Here is a 22,259-nt window from a genome sequence, read left to right on the forward strand (position 1 = left end):
ATTTATACCCGAAGCCTAAAATGAACCCTACTCGAGTACGACTTAATACAATCTTTGGTATGAAGTAAATATTCCAATCTTAAGATAACTTGGACTCTAATCTTTCCCCTTTTGTAGAGTCCGACATGTATCTTCTCGATGCCAATCATATCATGTCATCGTTATCTGCTGACGTCATTCGGAAAGAATCGATCCAGTGTCACATTTGATCCAGCAGATATCAATCTTTACTCCATCGACTCCTTGATTGGCATAATTCTAGAAGCCTATGAATTCCTGAAATCCTTCTTCCAAATTCTGGTGTAAACAGCTTGATAGAACACGTTTGCTGGCAAGGGCGCCTTTTGTGCTATAGCTTTCACCAACTCGTTTGCTTCTAGGTTTTTGTTTCTCAAAATGTATCAAAAGGAGAAACCAGCGAAGTGTTTTTGCATTCTTCTTACAACTGCCAGGTACTTGATCTGTTCTGGCTCTTTTGCAATGAACTCCTTTTTGACATGCCCCACAACAACTTGGGAGTGGGACTTGATTATGCATCTACAGACGCCTAGTGCTCTTAGCTTTCGTTGGCCCAACAATACTACTTTGTATTCGGCTATGTTGGTGGTGGTAAGGAACTCTAGTCTTGCTGCATATCGAAGCTTGGGCCCATTGTGTGGTGTTAGGATCGCTGATATTCCTACACCGAACATGCCCCATGCCCTATCTCAATGTACTATCCAAGTGGGTTCATCAAATTGGAGCATTGTATCAAAAGCTATTGATGTCCAGTCGGCAATGAAGTTGGCGAGTGCTTAGGACTTGATCGCTGATCTGTGCTCAACTTCGATCATGTATTTGTTTAACTCGGTAGACCACTTTCCTATTCTGTCGATGGCTTCACTGTTTCGAAACAATGCCTCGAGGGGTTGTGCTGACAATACCCTAATTTGATGTGCTTGGAAATATTGTTTCAACTTCCTTGATGCCATGACCACAATGTATGCAATTTTCTCAAGCTTCGAATAGTTCAGCTTTGCTCCGGATAAGGCTTCCGAGATGAAGTATATGGGGAACTTCATTCTATTTTCATGCTCTCTCTCTTTGACTAGTATTGCGCTTATAGTGACTAGCGAAGCTGTCAGGTAAAGCAATAGGGTGACCGAAGGCGAAGGCTTGGACAATGTTGTCAATTTGGTTAGATAGCTTTTTAGGTCCTCGAAAGCTTGCTGCTGCTCAGGCCCCATTTGAAGTGCTTAGTATTTCACATAATCCTAAAAAATGGCAACCCTTTTTTGGTTGATCTTGTGATGAATCTATTTAGTGCCGCTATCCTTCTCGTCAGCTTCTGTACTTGCTTTCTGGTTGCTGGTGGCTTCTTGTTCATCATCGCCACTATCTTTTCTAGGTTCGCCTCTATGCCCCTTGCGGATACTAGGCAACCGAGTAGTTTCTCTTTTTTGATGCCAAATAAGCATTTTTCAGGGTTTAACTTGAGACCGCTCTTTGTCAGGTTCTCAAAAGTTTCTTGGAGATCTTGGATGTGTGTTTCTTTCTTGTCACTTTTTATGACAATGTCATCAACGTAAGCCACTAGTTTCTTTCCCTTTTGCTCATCGAACACTTCATTAGTCATCCTTGAAAAGGTGGGACCTATGTTGCATAGCCCCTCCGGCATTCGCTGGTAGCAATACGTGCCTCCTGGTGTGATGAAACTCATTTTCTCTTCGTCTTTGGGATTCATCCAAATCTGATGGTAACCAGAGAAATAGTACAGTAAGCTCATCATTTCGCAACCTACAGTGATATCCACTAATTTGTCAATTCTTGGTAGTGGATATGGGTACTTTGGGCAGCACTTGTTGAGGTATGTGAAATCTGCACACATTCACCATTTTCCATTTTCTTCCTAACCATGAAGACATTAGCCAACTGACGAGATCTTCACATATGGGTATGTTAAGCCTTGGGTCCAATTGTTCTAGAAAGAAGGAGACCCCTTGACCAACCCCTTTAGGATCGCCTAGGGGCTCGGGGGCTATGCCCATCAGGCATGCTCGTGCGCACCGTCTGGCAAAGAGATTCGGCCAAGCCTGACTCGACCGCAGCTTCTGTCTGGGGCTCCGGGGCTTCCCCGAGCCTTGGGCTCCTGATCTATGGCACCTCTGGGCCTAGCCCTTGGCTCTTGCTCAGTTAACAATGCCAGCCAAGGCCTGGGCATAAGAAGACAAGCTCCAGGCTACTGATGCCTAGGGGTCCTTGACATCACTCCCTAGGCATGTCCCTACCAACTGCTCCTTCGATAGGGTCAGGTCTAGGGTGTGACATAAGAAGACAAAGCTTCCCACGGCCTCTGGGGGCTCGAGGGCTTCTAGGGCCATGTGTTAGCCCCTGGAGCCGACCTTCTTTGCCACCAAGATGACTATAGAAGGTCTTACCGAGGGGAGGCTAGTCCAAGCTGACATCGTCAGACATGCAGAGTGTCAGAACAGAGCAGCCGGACGACACCCAGGCTTCTTTGACTCCAAGTCTCTTCGACGGTCCATGTCACACTGCTACAAGGCCCTCCTAGACTCTGGCGCATGTAGACCATAGACCAGAACCCTCAAGCCACCTTATACCTGACCTATATCATTATATAAGGGATAAGATCAGACATAGAGGGGGAGGATCCAAGTTTGATCACCATACACTCCATTACATTCCATCTGCCTCTGCTCTGCACCAAGATCAAGGCAACCCAGAGAGGGGCACCGAGAGCCTCTCCTCCACTGCATCCCACCGTATTCTTCCTCTCTAATGAGAGGGAGACTCCACCGGCGGCAAGGCAACATTAGGATTAGCACCGAGCTAACCCCTTACCAAACTTTCTTCCTTTACACTCTATTGTAACCCCCTAGATTTTGGGTGCTCTTGAGTATAAGGATCATTAGCTGCTGGACATAGGGACCAAATTCTACGTGATTCTTGTGTTCTTGAGTCCACCCGAGCCACCGGAGACCCCATACTCTGACACCTACTCGAACAACATGCTTGCCACAATTTTGACACCATGACAACTGGCACGCCAGGTAGAGGGTAGCATTAAGTGCGATTCTGGATCTATGGTGGCTAGAGCCACCCGCCAGGCATCTGTCACCGGCTAGCTAGGGAGATCTACGACGTCACCAAGGCACCGCCAGTGGGCGCTACCCTCACCCACAGGAGATCAAGCCAGAGGAGGGCTTGCCCCTAGCACGACATAGCTCTGCTCCATGGTCTATGGGGGAGGACCAACTCTGTCACCCCCATGACTCCCTAGGGACCCGCTGCGGAGGGTCAACATGGCAAGCAGGGTGCCACTATGACGCCTTCGCTAGTCAGAGGTCCCCATCACCTTTTGCCACTAGGACTACCCATGACACATCCCTAGTTCGAGTTGTTTCCCACTCATCATTGACCCCATCGTCGGATAGGCACGCCTCACGAAGGTGCTAATGGATGGTGGGAGCGGCCTCAACATTCTCTATGCTGACACACTCGACTGTATGGGGATCTCGAGGAAGGACCTCTGCCCTGGCAGGGCACCCTTCTTTGGGATCATCCCCAGAGCCCAAGCCACTCCTCTCAGAAGCATCTGGCTCCCTATCATGTTTGGGGATCCCGCTAACTTTTGGAAGGAGTACCTCGACTTTGAGGTGGTGGATTTTGCTAGTCCTTACCATGCACTGTTGGGGCGGCCATGTTACGGGAAGTTCATAGCTATCCCACACTATGGGTGCCTGAAGCTCAAGATTCCTGGCCCATAGGGGGTCATCGTGGTGGCCACCTCCGTGATCAAGGCGTATCACTACAAGCAAGAAGGCATGGCCCTCATCGCGACCGATGTCGCCGCCACCAACTTTGCCTGAATTCGGCGCTAGCCGAATATTGAGCCCCCGAATGGCTCAAAAGGGAACGCAGCAGCGGCCTTCTGCCTGGCCAACGACACCAAGATGATCCAGATCTACCTCAAAGACCCCGAGAAGCAACTCTACATAGGTGACGACATGTCCCTAGACATGGAATCAGCCCTCACAGAGTTCCTATGCAACAACGCCAACGTCTTCGCGTGGAAGCCCTCCAACATGCCCGGCATCCCCTGAGAGATTATCGATCACCGCCTCAACATCAAGACTGATGCTAAGCTGGCGTAGTAGCGCCTCCACCACTTCGATGAAGAGAAGTGCAAGGCCATCAGAGAGGAGCTCACCAAGCTACTCGACGTCGGCTTCATCAGGGAGGTTCAGCACCCCGACTGGCTGGCCAACCCTATCCTAGTCAAGAAGAAGAACATGAAATGGAGAATGTGCATCGACTACACCGGCCTCAACAAGGCCTATCCCAAGGACCCATTCCCCTTCCTCGAATGGACCAGGTGGTTGACTCCACCGCTAGCTGTGTGGCCCTTTACTTTCTAGATGCATACGCTGGGTACCACCAGATCATGATGGATCCCTCTAACTAGTTGGCCATGTCCTTCATCATCCCTTTCGGTGCCTTCTGCTACACCTCCATGTTGTTCAGCCTTCGGAACGCCAGGGCCACCTTACAGAGGTGCATGCAGAGGTGTTTTAGTTAGCAAATCGGCCACAACCTGGAGGTCTACGTCGACGACATCATTTTTAAGTCTCGAGCGGCTACACAATTAATCGGTGACCTAGAGGAAACCTTCACCAACCTTTGCGCCAACCACATCAAGCTCAATCCAGAGAAGTATGTGTTTGCGGTCCTAGCAGATAAGCTCCTAGGTTTCATCACCTTCGAGCATGGTATCGAGGCCAACCCCTAGATAGGGATGAAAGCGATCGGGAACGGTCGAGAAAACACCCTAACCATTTTTGTTACTATATTTTTTTCTCTTGGAAACAGGAATGGGAGCGGAAACGCCGATCGGGAAAACAAAATTGGATATACAGGATGTCGGAAATGAAACTATTTGATCTGGAACGTGTCGATAACAGGCGGGAATCAATAATTCAAATCAGGAAGATCAATGCAAATAACCACATTAAATGTGCAACTCATCGGAACATACATAATACATAGGCAATAGTAATGTAAATAACTAATGCAAAGGAATAGAACAGCAGAACAGAGAGACTGCAAAGGAAAAAAAAGAAATGAAAAGAATGGCCTTAGCTACTCCGGTGGATTTCTGGGCTACCGCTAGCGGGCCATGGACCACGTGCATGCATGCATGCACAGGAAAGTAGCAGGCCTTGACCCACAACTAGCAGGCCGGCAGCACCGTAGTGCACTAGCAAAGCTCCAGAGTTCAGTCCCACCTCACCCATCCATTCACTACTGCAAACGCTAGTGAGATATAAAGAGGACTGAGGGTCAGCGTACTTGTCTGCAGTTTGCTGGCGGGAAGGAAACCAGGAAAATCCAGGAATTCCTGAGTAACAAGCGGGATCTGAAAAAATGGTTGGGAAAATTGCAAAACCGATCCCGTTCCTGTTCCCATGACCTTGCTCTTGTTTCCGACCAGATTTTGGATTTTCCCGACTAAAATAGGAACATGCAGGAAATATGGGAAATGGTGTCGGTTGGTGCGGGAACTTTCCTATCCTATTTTCACCCCTACCCCTAGAAGATCTCCATGATCATGGACATGGAGCCAATCAAAAACTTGAAAGGAGCTCAGAGGCTCACCGGGTGTCTGGGCGTGCTCAACCACTTCATATCCCGCCTTGGGGAACAAGGTATGCCACTGTACAAGCTCCTAAAGAAATTTGATCGTTTCGAGTGGATGTAGGAAGCTCAAGAAGCACTCACAAGGCTAAAGGACTTCCTCACTACACCACCGATCCTGACCTCCCTTTCAGCGAGGGAGACTCTGCTCCTCTACACCACCGCCATGCCGCACACTGTCAGCGCAGCTCTAGTGCTGGAAAGCAAGGAGGGCCACATCCTCAAGGTCCAATGGCTGGTTTACTATATTAGTGAGGTCCTCTTTGACTCAAAGGCCTAGTACCCAAGGATCCAAAAGCTCCTCTATGCAGTGCTCATCGCCAAGCACAAGCTCTGGCACTACTTCGATGCCCACCCTATGGTGGTCATGTCTTCTAGTGGCTTGGGGGACGTCATCAACAACCATGAGTCCACCAGCCGCATTGCCAAGTGGGGGCTCAAGCTCATGGGCCTCAACATCACCTATGCCCCCCACACCACGATCAAATCCCAAGACCATGCCGACTTCATCGCAGAGTGGATCGAGGAATAGGCCTCGACCGCCCCTGTCTAGGCGAAGTATTAGACCATGTACTTTGATAGTTCCCTCACCCTTAAGGGGACAGTATCCCCCAGTGGCGACAAACTAAGGTACGCCCTTCAACTCCACTTCTGAGCCACTAACAATGTTGCAGAGTACGAGGCACTCCTCCACGGTATCCGGGTGGTCGGCGAGCTCGGTGCTTGGTGCCCCTTTGTACGAGGAGACTCCAAACTGGTTATCAACCAAGTCAAGAAGGAGTCAACTTGTCATGACGTGAAGATGGAGGCCTACTATGCGGAGGTCCGGAAGCTATAGGACAAGTTCAATGGCATCGAGCTCCATCATATCCTCTAGTGGGACAATGAGGAGGCCGAATTCTTAGTGAGGCTGGCATCCTCTCAGAAGCCCCCACCATCTAAAGTCTTCCTCAATGTCCTTAACGCCCCCTCAATCCGCCTCGGGGAGGGCAAGGTGCCAGCCCTGGCCGGTGCCACCTCAACCTTGACCTGTGCCATCGGAGGAGCGTCGTCCCCCAGGAGTGCATGCTTGTGGTCACCATGCATAGCCGGCATGGTGCTGAGCCGATGGCTGATGCCCTTCCTGACCCAGCGACGTGCCCCACAAAGCGCAAAAGGCAAGGGCCAGCTACCCCCCTTAGGGTAGATGATGGCTTGCCTGCTGAAGCCCCTGAGGCAACCCCAGGGCATGACACCGATGCCCTTCTTGTGGACCTAGAATCAGTTCACTAAGACCTCAGGGGGCACTGGGTGAAGCTTCCAACCAGCCCCCTGAGACACCAGAAGACTAGAGGGCACTCATCCTTGACTTCCTAGAGCGGGGGGTCCTCCCCAACAACGTCATAGATGCCCGTAGGCTAGTTCGGCGAGCCAAGAGCTACCGGGTCCTCCGTGGATAGCCCTATCACCAGAGCGCCTCTGAGGTGCTCCTGCGGTGTGTCACACCAGAGGAGGGGAGGAAATTACTCCTCGACATCCACGGTGGCATCTACACCCACCATGTAGGGTCATGTGCCCTCGTGGGGAAGGCTTTTAGACATGGCTTCTATTGGCCGACTACCCTTGTCGATGCCCGAGACCTCATCAAGACATGCAAGGGGTGCCAGTACTACGCCAAGCAGAGTCAATTGATGGCCTAGGCGCTCCACACTATTCCCAGCACCTGGCCGTTCATGGTCTGGTGCCTCGACATGGTCGGGGAGTTCAAGAAGGTGCCTAGGGTCTTCGTTCACCTCCTGGTTGCCATCGACAAATTCACCAAGTGGATCAAAGTCTGGCCCATCGCCAACCTCAAGTTGAAGCGGCTGGCCAAATTCATCCAAGACATCATCCACATGTTCAAAGTTCCTAATCGCATTATTACTAACAGTGTCACTCAGTTCACATGTCGCAAGTTCCTAGACTTCTATGACTCCTAGCGAATCCAGGTGGATTGGGCTTTGGTCTATCACCCTGAGTCCAACGACCAAGTTGAGCACGCCAATGGGTTGATCCTCCAGGGGATCAAAACCTGCATCTACAATGAGCTCAAGATCCACACCGGACGATGGGTGGATGAACTCCCCTCCCTACTTTGGAGCCTATAGATGAGCGTGAACTGCTCGATGGGGTACACCCCCTTCTTCCTCATATATGGGGCTAAAAGCAGTCGTCCCCTCTAACCTTGACTACGACACTCTGTGCGTCCACTTCTACGATGAGCAGCAAGTAGAGGAACATCGCTAGGTGAACATTGACATGCTCAAAGAAGAGCAGAACACTACCATGGTGCAGTCTACCGGCTACCAGCAGGGACTTCGTCACTATCACGCTAGACGAGTACGCGAGCGTTCCTTTGTTGTAGGTGATCTTGTCCCCTAAAGAGCCACCACATCCAAAAAGGGCCACAAGCTGTCTCCACCTAGGGAAGGACCCTTCCGCGTCTCATGGGTGATCCGGCTGAGCGCCTACAAGATTAGCACCATGTTAGGGCATAAGTACGACAACGCCTAGAACATCAAACAGCTACGTCGATTCTATCCATAGCTCGTTCCTTTTTGTCTTTCATTTATCGTACCTCTAACCCCTGGCAGCAGCCTGCCCCTTAGTAGGGCAGAAGCAACATCCCCCCAGAAGGGGGCACCGCTCGAGGTTCAAGGCCGGCTCCCCCGAGCTTCAAGGTCGCCCCAAGAAGGATTCTGAAGTGCGAGGGACACTCGGGAGACAAGCCCATGTGGCTATAGCTGGGGACGCTCAGAAGCGTCCCGACCATTGAACGAGTGATGTCCGAGTATCGGCCTTGAGCCGCTCATGGTGACCCAATGAGGGAGGCAGCAAGCCCCTAAGCACCGATAGACGGGCTTAGGAACTATACAAGTGGTTCAGTCGAGAAGCCAAGAATCTTTCCCCTAGGGGACATGACCAAGGCATGGAATGACCGTAAACTTAGGATTCTCATGGACTTACCCGCTAGTAGAACGGGCGTGACAACCTTGGCCAACGAGGCTATTGCCATGGCAGCAGAGCCCATCGAGGGAACATCAGCCCTAAGCTGAAGGCTCGATAGAGACCATGAGGACTTCAAGGCCCCACAATGGCCTCGGGGGCTACGCCGGCTCCCCAGACAGAGTAGCCCAACCCCCTGATCAATGGGTGCTCGGGTGGCACATCCCCCCAAAACCAACCAACTCTGTAGAGTTAGGTCAGGAGCCATTGAGAAGTGAGCCCAATGTTGGCCTCCGTTCAAGCCTTGGCGCTCTCTCACTTCCCTGATCTATTTCTACAAGGGGTCAAGCCCAAAAGCTTGGCTCAAGAGGATCAGGACCTGTCATCGTAGACCTTAGAAAGGCGTGGAGCTCTAGATGATCAGATGGCCCTGAGCCAGAGCCCAACGCTCTTGATCACATAGCCCATGGTAGGCTCCGGTCAGAAAGGAGGGCGCCCCTAGGCCTACGGTCGGCGACTCCTAGATGAGCTTATCAAACCCTCGCTCGAGTCAAAGACCCATGCGACATAGATTCATGAAGGGATCAACATCATCTTTGCTCGGCCTCAACAGCCGAGCACCATCCATCACACAAGAGAAGAGGGCCCACAGCAGGGCACAACACTCTCGTGAGCAGAAGCCGTCCCCGCCAAGGATGGTTCGATCACCAGAAGATCAAATTCAGCCCTTTGTCGCCATCACACCAGGTGAGGCCACGAAGGGCTCGAGGGCTCCTGATGAGATCCTAATAAATGGGTATGTTAAGCCTCAGGTCCAATGGTTCTCGAAAGAAGGAGACCCCTCCGACCGACCCCTTCAGGATTGCCCAGGGGCTATGTCCATCGGGCACGCTCGCTGATTCTTGTGTTCTTGAGTCCACCCGAGCCACCAGAGACCCCGTACTCTAACACCGACTCAAACAACATGCTTGCCATGATTTTGGCCCTACGACACCAACCACTCTAGGTATTGCACAGGCCTGATTACGCTCTCATCTAATAATCTGTTTACTTCTACTTTTGCTGCATCTGCTCATTCTGTGGACATCATTCTCACTTTTTGCTTTCTTGGTTTTGACCCTTGGGTGATGTTCAAGTTGTGTTGTGCTAACTCCCAGCTCACTCCCTACAGGTTGTTTGCAGACCAAGCAAAGATGTTTTTCTTTCATGGAGGAAATCTATGAGCCAGTCTCTGTCTTCTTGGGTTGAGGTTAGTGCCAATGTGCACGCATTTGTCTGGTGCTAGCTTGGACAATGGAGTTCTTTTTGTGTCTTCGGCTGCCTGTGCTCTGGGCTGGCTATGCTTTCACTGTTCTCCTCGTTGATGCTTGGCTTCTTCACTACTTCATTGATGAGGTTGTAACCTAGGATAGGTTTGCCATCTATTCGTCTGGAGGCCAGTTGGTCCCCATGTACAGTGATTATGCCGAATGGTGATGACATTTTCATGCACAGATAGCTCTGCTTTATCACTACCTCAAATATGTTTAGAACACCTCAGCCGAATATGGCGGTGTAGGGGTAATCCATGTTCACTATATCAAAGGTGATTGTTTTTGTGCGGACCTTTTCTCCCTCGATGAATGACACAGGTATAGCTTTCTTTCCCAGTGCACCGATCTTCTTCCCACCAAAACCAAAAAGTGAGTTTGAGGCCGGTTTGATGGTGCGCTTATCGAGATTCATTTGCTCAAAAGGCTTTGTGAACAAGATGTCAGCGAAGCTTCCATTGTCTATGAGGATGTTGTGCAGGGTGAAACCGACGATGTTCGTTGTTGCTACAAACGCATTTGTGTGAGGGTAAGCTCGCACTTTGAAGTCGTTCTCATCGAAAGTTATGGGTACCAAGGACCAGACTAGCCTATTTAGAGGTAATCTAGGCAAGACCATGTGAACCCTTCTTTTGTAGTCTCTTTTTGCTCTTTTGCTTTCATGATCTTGATTGGACCCCCTGATGATTGCGAATATGTGTCCCTACGATGGTAGGATGTTGTTTACTATTTGATGTTCTTGGGCATTCTCTTGCTTTGCTAGGTGAATCTGGTTGGACTGCTGCTGCTCTTGCTGAACTAGCGAAGATACAACAGCTGAGTGCATTGGGTGCTGAGCGAAATGCTGATCTGCCTGATAAGTGGGTTGTTGCCAGGTGTATAGGGATTGGTAGTATCCCTATGGGTGACTAGGTTGCTGGAAGGCGCTAATGCTTGTCGGTATGTAAGGGTGGCTGAAAGTCTGATGGGGCGTGATTTCATGGCTGGCACTATGGAACACGTGCTTGGATGGTTCACTGCCTCTTGCAGCGTTGTCTTTGTCCTTGAGTTCTCTCACCATTCTATTATACTTACAATCTTTTGTAACATGTCTGGCATTTTTGCCACAAATGGCACAGTATGGGGGTCTTTGGCCTCTGCCTCTTCCCCTACCTTCTCGCTCGCCGCGCAGTCTATGGTCTTGGTGTTTTGTTCGCTTGCCTCCATGAATTGCAAGTTGCTTTTTGCCTTTTCAAGTCATCATCGGATCTTGCACAACTACCCATTACCTCAAACAACTCCTTGACAGACTGAGGTTGGTTTCTGGCGAAGTGGGCAGCGCATTGGCCTATGGATAGGCCGTCGATCGCTGCTGCTATCACTATTTCATCTGGGGCATTTGGCACTTGTGCCTTAATCTGAATGAATCTCTCTAAGTATTCGGATGATGGCTCATCATCTCTTTGGATGCAATTTAGGAGGTCTCTAGTTGTTTTTGCCCTAGACTGGTATCCTTGGAAGGTGGACAATAACTCTTTCTTGAGCTGCTGCCAAGAAATGACTGAGAGGGGTTTTAGCAAAGTGTACTAATCATGTGTGATGTCTTCGACTGCCATGATGAGGGATTTCGCCAGAGTTTGTGTGTCACCTCCGGCTGAGACTGCAGCGGTCTCATAGCTAGCTAGGAAGTTCTTTGGGTTTGTCTTTTTATCAAAAGCTGGAATGTGTGGCTTGTACCCTGGCGGCCATGGGTACTGCTGAAGCTCTTTGGATAGGGGCAAAGTTGAGTCATATGCGTTGGCATCCTCATTTAGCGCTGGGTCCTTAGGGATTACGAGGTCTTCGCTGTCCAACGCGTTCCCTACGGCCTCCGCTCCGTGCAGGGCTCGGATTTCTCTTTGTAGTCTGTTTCTTTAGATTTCAACCTGCCGAATGGATCGCTGAGTTTGATCGGCTCCATTCCGTGTCGTAGCTTGCTTAATAGCTGGTCCTTCTCGCGCTGCAGCCTCATGATATCTTGCTGGTACTGCTCTAGCCTCCTCAACTCCCTTGCCTGATTAGTGATTTTGCTGTCTTCATCTTCTTCTTCGATCTCATTTTTGTCTTGATCGAGTTCGACCTCTTCAGCGATGCCTTCTGGCGTTTCCTCCTGGGTTCAAGTTGTGGCGGTGCCGTTCGGCTGTGGGTGAGGTGCGGGTGGCTTCGCTATCGCCGCCGCTGCTGCGCCACTTCATGTGGCTGTTTTCGCCGCCGCCACGACACCTACTGTTGTAACAACGGATGGCTCCAGTCTGTCCGTCGGTATCTTTGGCTTCTTTGGTGGCATGATAAGCTCGAGCAACAACCACGGTGGGCGCCAATGTTGTTCTAGGCCTTAGCCTTCGAGCACCGGGTCGTTACACATGCGAATCAAGCAAACCGAACGTCAAAGCGAATACAGGGCGAAGAAAACCAAGCTCATATATTCACCATGCAACTGTGTCGCTCTTACAATCCCCGTCTTGGGGCCTTAATACATGCCCGCAGGCCTTTCATGGACAAAACTACCCCTCTACCTGCTACACATTCGAGGAATATTCCCGTCTGCCTGGGACTTGTTCGCCCTTTTGGAGGTATCGCCCGCCTCAGGTAGCGCCGGCCCTCTAGTCCCCATGCCATGTCACCCTTTTGCCGACCGAGTGGTCCCCAGCAGGCCATGGTTGTCGGCACCTTGCCTCCTGGCGAACTCTCCTCCGGGCGAAAACCTATAGGGTCAGATACATAAACAAGCGCCAAGCATGCGGTTTGGCGAAATGGCCTAGGCGAACATCACCCTTACCGGCCCTCATGCACCTCTTCGCTCCGACGAAGGGAGTGGGCCTTGCGCCTCGATCGTCCGAGCCCAACATACGCGACTAAGATCTCGCCTTGGCGGAACGACTGCATCCTTTGCTTGACTCGTGGCCGTCTTTTCATCTTGGCAAAGGGACATCGATCCCTGGGGGTACGGGGCTGGCCTTTTCGCCCAGGCGAAAAGGCGACGGGCCCCTGCCAAACACTGGACCGCCATTTTGCCCGAGCGAAATGATAAACGATACATGAGCCGCTCTCTGGGTCTCTTTCATCTCCGCGCGCTCCGAGTTAATTCGCTGCAGCGAAATGGTGGCTGCATATGGGGCGGCGATGCATGAGCCCCGTGGGGGTGCCCAAAGGCTTGGCACGCCCCCAACGGTAGGTGAAGGTGTCAAACTGCCCCCGGAGCGACTCCAAGAGTGCTACCAAACAGACCTGAAAACGGGTCCTAAAGAAAATTATCTACAAAGAATGAAGTGAGAACGATATGGAATAACATACAGGTGTTGGAAAGTGTGTAGGGAAAACAAAAATGATCTAGGTTAGAGAAAAAAAAAAGTTTCTACATCCAAATCCATAGACGAGAAGGGGAAAAAAGGCATGATGTGGTTGTGTTTGGTTCAACATGTGGAAGTGCTTTTGCTAAAAAAAATAGAACGACAAACAAAAATATTTTTCTGCAAAAATAATAGAACGACAACCAAATAGATAGAACCTAGGGTGTGTTGGAATTGATCCTGCGTCCATTGATACTTTTCTCTCTTCCTCCATTTAGAATCTGCTTCGGCATAAGATTTTATGACCGGTTAGAGTTTTCATCAATAAATGTGGTCCAGTCCTTTTTTTTGCGATTATTATGTGGCCCAGGTCCTTACGTATGTACTACTTGTGATGATTGGGATAACCTACCACCCTCATGTAACGTACTCCTTCCGCCCTTAAATGTCCGTCACTTTCGCTTCCCGAGAAATAATTTTAACTAAATATATATTAAAAATATTAATATTTATGATACATAATTAATATCATTAGATAGATATTTGAATTTAATTTTTTAATAAATTTATTTAGAGATAGAAATGTTGCACGTATTTCTATAAATTGAGTCAAAGTTATCGTCACGTAAATCATGACGACTAACCTTTGAGTAGGTTGCACGACTTCATTATTGCTTTTTAGTTTTATTCCTGGATCCCATACACATGCCTTGCATGGAGATGTTGTTTCAGCTCAACGTTAACTGAATTCTTCATTGATCATCACATATGTCGCTGTGCTCAACAGCAATGCCTTTATGAATGTTATTAGCAACAGTAACTAAAAATAAACTGTGCACACTTTTAAAAAATTTAAAATACCAATGCATGCTAGCAAGATTAAAAAAATTATTTTGCCCACATGGTTCATCGCAGGTGCCGTGCATTCCAATAAAAAAGTTCATTAGCATACTCATTCTGCGTGTAAGTTTTTCATCGACACGTGTGGTACTAGCTTTGTTTCATCGACGCACGTGGCGGTGCGCGACTCGTTGTGTCATCTGTGGTGGCTCCATCCTCGCGTCGCACAAGGAAAGCGATACGTGTCCGTGCCATGTCCTGTCCCTTCCCTTTCACCGACCCTGCACGACACGCTCCCGGTCCCGGTCAGTGGGGACGGCGCGGGAAGGAAGGGGATCCCACCAACCCCAGTGTGCCGTGATCCTCTCCGCACGCGACGACAGGAGCGCTGCGCGCCGCGTGCTTGGCACGTCCGCGTGCACCCACTGCGACTGCGAGAGACCCAGAAAGAGAATCCCCCAGCCCCGTGATCCTTGTACAGGCACACTTTTTTTAGTATTATATTACGTACTATAGTAATAATAATAAATAAATAAATAAACAGCTGCTGGGTGCTGGTGGCAGTCATAAACAAGAGATTAGCAGAGACGGCTGTACCACACGTTTAACACTGGCCAGAAATGCAAATGGGATGAGTGGATGACGGTTCCCGTTTCGCCGTTGGTATTCGAGGTTCACACACACCACACCGGACCGGACAGACAGACGACTCCAGGGGCGGTCTGTGTTAGTGCGGCGGTGGTAGTAGTCAGTTAGTAGTCTTCGTCGCCGTCAAGGTCGTGGCAGTGCGCCTTTCACATGACCGTGCGAGCGCGAGCGCCTTGACGCCGGCTTCTTCTGCTCGCGTTCGGTGCCATTTCCGCCACCTTACCCTACCATTTCTTTCCACTTCCATCCACCGATAAATCCTTGCCCCTATTGCTCGCTCTTGACGGGAAGAACTTCACGAATCCATTTTTCCATTCGCCCGTCCGTGCGTGCGCCCACCCACCGGCACCACCGCCCGCCCGTTGCCCATCAAGAGGGAGAAGAACAGAGCGGCAGGCAGGGCGCTATGGCCGTCGTCGTGTGCGTCACAGGCGCCGGTGGCTTCATCGGGTCGTGGATCGTCAAGATGCTCCTCGCCCGCGGGTACGCCGTCCGCGGCACCTCCCGCCGCGCAGGTACGCCCTGGGCGCTGCTGCTGCCTCCCTCCCTGTCTCCGTTCCATCTCCCGGTCCCCCTCGCGATCCCAACAAAACCCATTTCTTCGTCCCCGGGAATGTTATGTCGCTGACATGACGGGTCATTTTTGGCTGTCGTCTGTGGCGGCGGCGGTCCTGGATCTCGGATTTCCGATTCGGTTCGGTTGGCGGCGCATGCAGATGACCCCAAGAACGCGCACCTGTGGGCGCTCGACGGCGCGGCGGAGCGCCTCACCATGCTGCAGGTGGACCTGCTCGACCGGGCCAGCCTCCGCGCTGCCTTCCACGGCTGCGACGGCATCATCCACACCGCCTCGCCGATGCACGACAATCCCGTAAGCGCCGCCGCCCGCCGCCAATGATGAGACCTCGGCTCTCCTTCGATACAATACGAGCGCAAGTATTAACACTAAAAAAAATATCCTTTTTCCCCCTTTTTACCCCTCTGGTAGGAGGAGATCATCGAGCCGATCATTGCCGGCACGCGGAACGTCGTCGAGGCCGCGGCCGACGCCGGCGTGCGGCGCCTGGTGCTGTCCTCCACTATCGGCACCATGTACATGGACCCGCGCCGCGACCCGGACGCGCCTCTCGACGACTCCAGCTGGAGCGACCTCGAGTACTGCAAGAGCACCCAGGTAGTAAAATGGAGACGGAATCAATTCTTCACCCCGAGAATCCCGCCTGCGAATTTAATCAATCAACGAAAAGGAAATCGCTTCTGACGCCGTTCCCGCTGGAATTCACAGAACTGGTACTGCTACGCGAAGACGATCGCGGAGCAGGGCGCGTGGGAGGCGGCGCGGGCGCGGGGGCTGGACCTGGCGGTGGTCATCCCGGTGGTGGTGCTCGGCGAGCTGCTGCAGCCCAGCATGAACACCAGCACCCTGCACATACTCAAGTACCTCACCGGGCAGACCAAGGAGTACGTCAACGAATCGCATGCCTACGTGCACGTCAAGGACGCCGCCGAGGCGCACGTCAGGGTGCTCGAGGAGCCCGGCGCCGGCGGGCGGCGGTACGTCTGCGCCGAGCGAACTCTGCACCGAGGCGAGCTCTGCCGCATCCTCGCCGGACTCTTCCCGGAGTACCCTATTCCGACAAGGTATGGCAATTCGCGGCTTCTCGGAGTACCCTGTTCTCCAGTCTGAATCACTGCTGATGCTGGCTTGCTTCAATCAAGCTTCATGACGCATTAGTATTCTGATGAAGAAATTGAAGAATTCGCTGGCATGGTTTAGGAACATTAAAGAATGCGGCTGCTCTGCTTGAGTTGCAGCATTTTATATTGGTTCTATATATAAACCAATAGTTTCGTTTCGGACATGAAGAAATCAAAGGAAAGCAATTGTGGACTGCTCCAAAGTTCAACTTCTGCACAGTAATATGAAGAAATCAATGGTCAAGTTTATGAGTAACCCAATTGGTCTGGTCACTAACGAGTAGTTAATAGATTTTAGACAAGGTCAAGATGGCCAAAATTAAGGGTATCGGTGGATAGAAAACTCGATCTGATGCTGCACAATACTTTATTTGCATTATTGCATAGCTGCAGAGTCAAATACCCATTGTCAAAAAATACCCATGTTTAGGAAACTGACATCCAGACTAAATTTGGCCATGTGAATGCTAATGCACTTCTTATGCATGGAGTCTTTTATCTATGTCTATATCTATGTCTATATATAAATGTGTGCTATTTCACTGTTCACCCGAAGACCAAGACTCATATCACTGTAGATCAGCAGTGCCGGGTCCGCAATAAACAGTATCCACGACGAACAGTGTCCAACCCGATAATAAAACATACGAACCCAATATGGAACAGTACATACCCGTTATGAAACAGTACGCATACGTTTCATCTGTTTTTTTCGTTTTTTTCCCTCCCTCCTACACACGCGAAGCGTGGGCACCCACGCGAGTTACTATATATATCTCTGTGCTTGCAAATGTTCTGTTGATAAACAGAAGTGGTGTGACCGGTGTCTGAATGTCTGGGATTCCTTAAAAGCAAAACAATGCCTATTCTTTTCTTTGAAGACAGCACATGGAGCCTAATCGACAAAGCAAAAATATTTTGCCTTGTTTTCAAGATATAGCAACATCATACATGGTGTCTGGAGTTTCAAATTGCTTCAAGACAATGCATTGACCATTTACTTTGGCAGCAGTAGCACTATATTGAATTATTGTCAATCTAACTTACTGGTAGCATGCCACTTCTGCAGGTGCAAGGATCTGGTGAATCCACCAAAGAAGGGCTACAAGTTTACAAACCAGCCTCTGAAGGACCTAGGAATCAAGTTCACGCCAGTGCATGAATACCTGTATGAAGCAGTGAAATCCCTGCAAGAAAAGGGATTCCTCCAGAAGACCTCTAACACCAAGGTAATAAAAAAGAACACTGTATGAAGATCACTTGAACAAGCATAGTTACAGAGTGGTATTACAGTTTGCATAACAAAGCAGTGACAGTTGTGGTCTTGTCTAAATATCGTAAGCAGAAAGAGAGAATGGCACTGCGTACAACAAAATCTGCATAGCCTGCAATGAACCTGATTGAAATATGACCCTTCTTGTGTAGTAGTACACTTTTGACATTAACGTAATCATAGATACTGTCCTTAGTCCTTACTGTGGCCTTTGTTGTTCCAGGTGCCTGAACGACGCAGCTCCCTGCCTGAACAATCACAACCACCCTTATTGATTTCAAGACTTTGATAGATTTGTGCACAAAGTGGCCATGTTTCATTAGAATAAGTCGTTCATTTGATTGGTTATCCTGTTGTTCTTGCAGTACACTCAGTGAGTGTACTCTGCAGTCTGTAGGGTGCAGTATATATAGAGCGATTTCAGCGATGGTGTTATTCCCCATCGTCCAGCATCTGGTTGATCATTTTGTCCGCTTGAACTGAAACAAATCAGTAGGTATCATCTCCAGGGAAGCGTGTCCGCCCAGCTCTTGACTGCGTACGCTGGTCAGCTACAGCTTATTCTACATATCTTGCTTGTCTGTATCTGCATGTCTGCGTTCAACCAAAAAAAAAAAAAAAAGAGTCAATCCACGCCGGCGTTCAACAAAAAAACCATTCTACATATCTTGTTTGTCAAAATAGAAAGAAGTAAATAGGAAATGGTATTTTCAATGGAACAGATGCAGATGCTCGCAAAGATTGAGCTTCAGATCTTAAGATGGGTTGTTATTGATAGGTAAGTTGTGAAAGAATTGTCTTTAAATTCTAGTATAAATTTAGAAAAAACACAAACACTCGCGTTAAGTCGAGAAACCTGAGTGAGCAAGTTTATAACACAGAACCTAACCAGTTGAGTTATGCTCTATTTGCAATTGTAAGCAATATACAACGGTTCCTTAACTGATCGCGAAACAACAATTGATGTGATACATGTCACATCACACGTGGAAATAATGTCTACGTTAGCTTGAGAACACGATCGAAGATTCGAGGCTAGGGTAAAAAAAATATACTAAGACCCTGTTCGCTTTTCTTATAATCCGTACTTTTCAGTTTGTTTTTTCAGCCAGAACAATGTTTTTCTCTCACAACAAATCAGCCGGAACAGTGTTTCGCTTGTTTTTTCAGCGAAGCGAACGGGTCCTAACATGCATTCAAAAGGAATTCCGTTCCAAAAATATACTAAACTAGAACTGGGACACTCTAGCTAACCCAAGTTAAAACTTAAAAGACCATTTTCCTGGCGTTGGTAAACTTGAGTGGGCCAGCTAGGCCTAGTGAGCAACTCTCTTTCATTTGTAGTAGCCGGGCTTGCACAAAACTGAAATGAGACAATTGATACCCAACCCCAGGCCAATCCACACACAGGGGAAAAAAAGATTCAAGAGAGAAAGAAACAAACAAACAAAGATAAATACTGTAGAAGGAAATTAGTGGAAATTATGCCTTATATAAGGAGCTAATTCCTCTGGATTGAACATGTGAATTGGCGTGGCGGCCTCATAGGTGTACTGATTGTGCTGCAATCACATAGCATGCACAATCAGTCTACGGGTGCTTACTGCTTAGTCAAAGGATCATTTTTTTTCAACTTGTCATTATTTGTACCTAGCATATACATAGTACCGGTGCTTAAAATGTGGACAACATATTTGAGTACTAGTGTTTAATGTGCGCTAACGAGTTACTTGAGCTTATGTTTGCATTGTATGGATTAAGTTTATATCGACGCTTAATACTTAATGATATGACATCTCTCTTTAAGCACATTTATTTTACATGACCTTAGAAGAAGTATAAACCGTCGGAAACTTCTGATGCATGCAATCATGCGTGATAGCTAGGTAAAAACATGCATCTAAAACCCATGTGTTCCAAATAAACATGGCCTTTTATCTCCCTCTAGCTAATTCATATTATACAGGGAATAATCCAATTCAATATAATTCGAATGAAATTCGCATGTTTCAAACACCCCTGGAATGTATAGGGCTGTGGCACTGACGTGACGATACGGTTTCTAAGACAAAGAAAAAAATTGAAATACAGTAAAACATGCAGTGGTGTATAAACTGATGGTTTTGACTTTGAAATCACACAATTTTGCACCCGTCGTTTTCGTCACATCCTCGTCATGTTTCCGTCGCATAAACGAAGTGCATGTTAGCTAGCACACGTATGACGTATGTACTCATATGTACTTCTACAGTCCACAAACTATAGGCACTTGTACTTGATCATCAAGACATTAACACTTGGTGTGCAAGGTTCCAGCAATCGTTGGCAAGGTACAGAACTGCCCCACGAAAAGACGGCAACCAGTAAAACACCTCGGCAGGTAGTCTGATGCATGACTGCCACACGTACATACTTATCAACTGGGTTGAGCGGGCAACTGTACTATCGCATCTCTCTTGCTATCTCCATTCAAAAGAATACAACTCTCACATAGACATAAGTTAGATTATTTAATCAAAATTATATAAAAATTATAAATTTTTATAATACAAAACAAGTATTATTAAATTTATCATGAAATATATTTTTATAATATATATATGTATTAGTTATAAATTCTAATATATTTTCTATAAATTTGATCAAACTAGTTTGACTAAAAACAAAACTAGAGTTATATTCTTTTAGGAATGAACGTGATAAATGTTATGCATCACACGTCCATGAAAAAACACCGATTTGGCGTTTAGACACTATTACATATGTAACCGGCATCACTGCCAGATTTGGAGCCGATAGTGGACAAACGACCATGATGTCTAGAAATTTTCACTGCCAGTCTCCCACCCGGCAATGATACCGATTTCCCAAAAAATCCTACCCCACACAACCATAGTCGCGACCACAAGCCTCATGCAGCAGCCACGCCCCAGCAGTGATATGAGAGATATCACTGCCGGATCAGGCCACATAGTGATATGTTAATATCAGGTGATAGCTTGACCAGCAGCAGGAGCATGATATCACTGTCGAGTTGTGTGGGTTAACCCAGCAGTGTCCTAACTACAGTATAAAACCCTACCCCTTCTTCCTCTTCCTTCCCTCCCATCCCAAGCACAGCCATACAAGCAGGCGTTTTTTCCTACCTCTCTTCATTGTTGGAGCCATTTTTCACAAAAATGCTCATGCGCAACCTTAGTTTTATACGGATGGACATGCTCTCCTGCATTAAGGTGAGTAACTAGCAACCCTTGAATTTATAGTTTGTTTTGTTGGTTAGATTGTTTTTTTATTCTCGTGCTTGTTTTCTTTCTGCATTTTAGGGAGCATTTTTATTGAATCCTTTATCAAGGATACCCAATTTTTGTGAATCCATATGGTACAATCATTTAAGGTTAGTACCTATGAATCCATTTAATTTGTAGCTAGTTTTATTCATTATGTTTCTTTTGATTCTCTACCAAATGTGATGGTTTAGTTGGTTCCTTTAGTTTCCCAATTTTAGTGTAGCATAGAATAGAGTTGTATTGGCCCTCGGACCATCCACTACATTGTTGAAGCACTAAAGGTATGACAAATGCATTTACATTTTACACAAAACAAAGATGGAAAGAGTAAACCAAAATAGTTGTGTTCGTACCGCGATTTTTGTTAGGTGGAGACGTATCATGGTTTTATAAAAGAGATCTGAGAGCTAGACTGTGATGCATTAAAGGTGCCTTTTCTTCGGAGCTAATGGGTTCAACTCCTAAGGGTCTTCACCGACCAGGATGGTATGACTATCATGGATCTCAACAAGATCGTGCACATAGACAACATTAGTTCTTGCAAAAGAACAAGTCTTCTATGCAAAGGACAATGCTCACGAGGACAAACATGTGGTGTTCCAAGCGAAAAGCAAGATTGTTGGTATTGAAGGTGTGACAAACGAGGAGGAAGTCGAAAAGGGCTATAAGGAAATGGCTCATTTTAGGACGGATGTTGATCTAACTATCTTTAAGAGTTCATGTTATGGGAGTCAGACCAAGGATGCCGTGAAATTGAATAAACACCCCTTGCATACAAGTATGAGCTTGGTAAAGATCTAGTTGGCCCAAAAGAGCTCTGCAACTTGCCGACAAATATGTGTGAACTGTATGATCAGTACAAATGCCAGAGCCATGCATGTTAAACCATGTTTGAGGCTAGAGTCCCCACCTGAGATATATCATAAAGGTGAAAACATATCAAGAGGGTACACCAAGTTCCATCTAGATGAAACTCTTCCTATCTCTCCTCGTAACTTTAGTGTCATATCATCAAACTTGCTTATGTGACATCTCAATTAATGAGAATGAAATCCCACAAAGACTAGCCTATACATCCATGGACGATCTAGAGGCTCAGTTTTTTTTAATTCCATTAATAAAAGTTACTAAAACCATAAATCATGGATGGATAATAAATATTCAACAATACACCAATCTTGTCACACTATTAAGGGCTCACTTTCTTTTTAATTGTTTCTCACATTCTCTGTAAGCA

At 48.0% G+C, this 22,259-nt stretch overlaps 1 protein-coding gene across 1 annotated transcript; it reads left to right on the forward strand.

Annotated features, from left to right (window-relative positions):
* Positions 1–14,857: 14,857 nt before the first annotated feature.
* LOC136475900 (cinnamoyl-CoA reductase 1-like) lies at positions 14,858–18,187 on the forward strand. The gene is made up of 6 exons (XM_066473558.1): positions 14,858–15,279; positions 15,481–15,635; positions 15,753–15,938; positions 16,050–16,405; positions 17,532–17,691; positions 17,959–18,187. Exons 1-6 carry the CDS (start codon positions 15,171–15,173, stop codon positions 18,022–18,024), a joined length of 1,032 nt encoding a protein of 343 aa, XP_066329655.1. The 5' UTR covers positions 14,858–15,170; the 3' UTR covers positions 18,025–18,187.
* Positions 18,188–22,259: the final 4,072 nt, after the last annotated feature.

The sequence above is a fragment of the Miscanthus floridulus genome, chromosome 8 (assembly GCF_019320115.1).
Source record: "Miscanthus floridulus cultivar M001 chromosome 8, ASM1932011v1, whole genome shotgun sequence".
In the NCBI taxonomy this organism is placed as follows: Eukaryota; Viridiplantae; Streptophyta; class Magnoliopsida; order Poales; family Poaceae; genus Miscanthus; species Miscanthus floridulus.

Coding starts and splice junctions, on each gene's coding strand:
- LOC136475900 (XM_066473558.1), top strand. CDS start 15,171: ATGGCCGTCGTCGTGTGCGTCACAGGCGCCGGTGGCTTCATCGGGTCG. Junction 16,406..17,531: donor GAGTACCCTATTCCGACAAG/GTATGGCAATTC, acceptor CCACTTCTGCAG/GTGCAAGGATCTGGTGAATC. Junction 17,692..17,958: donor AGAAGACCTCTAACACCAAG/GTAATAAAAAAG, acceptor TTGTTGTTCCAG/GTGCCTGAACGACGCAGCTC.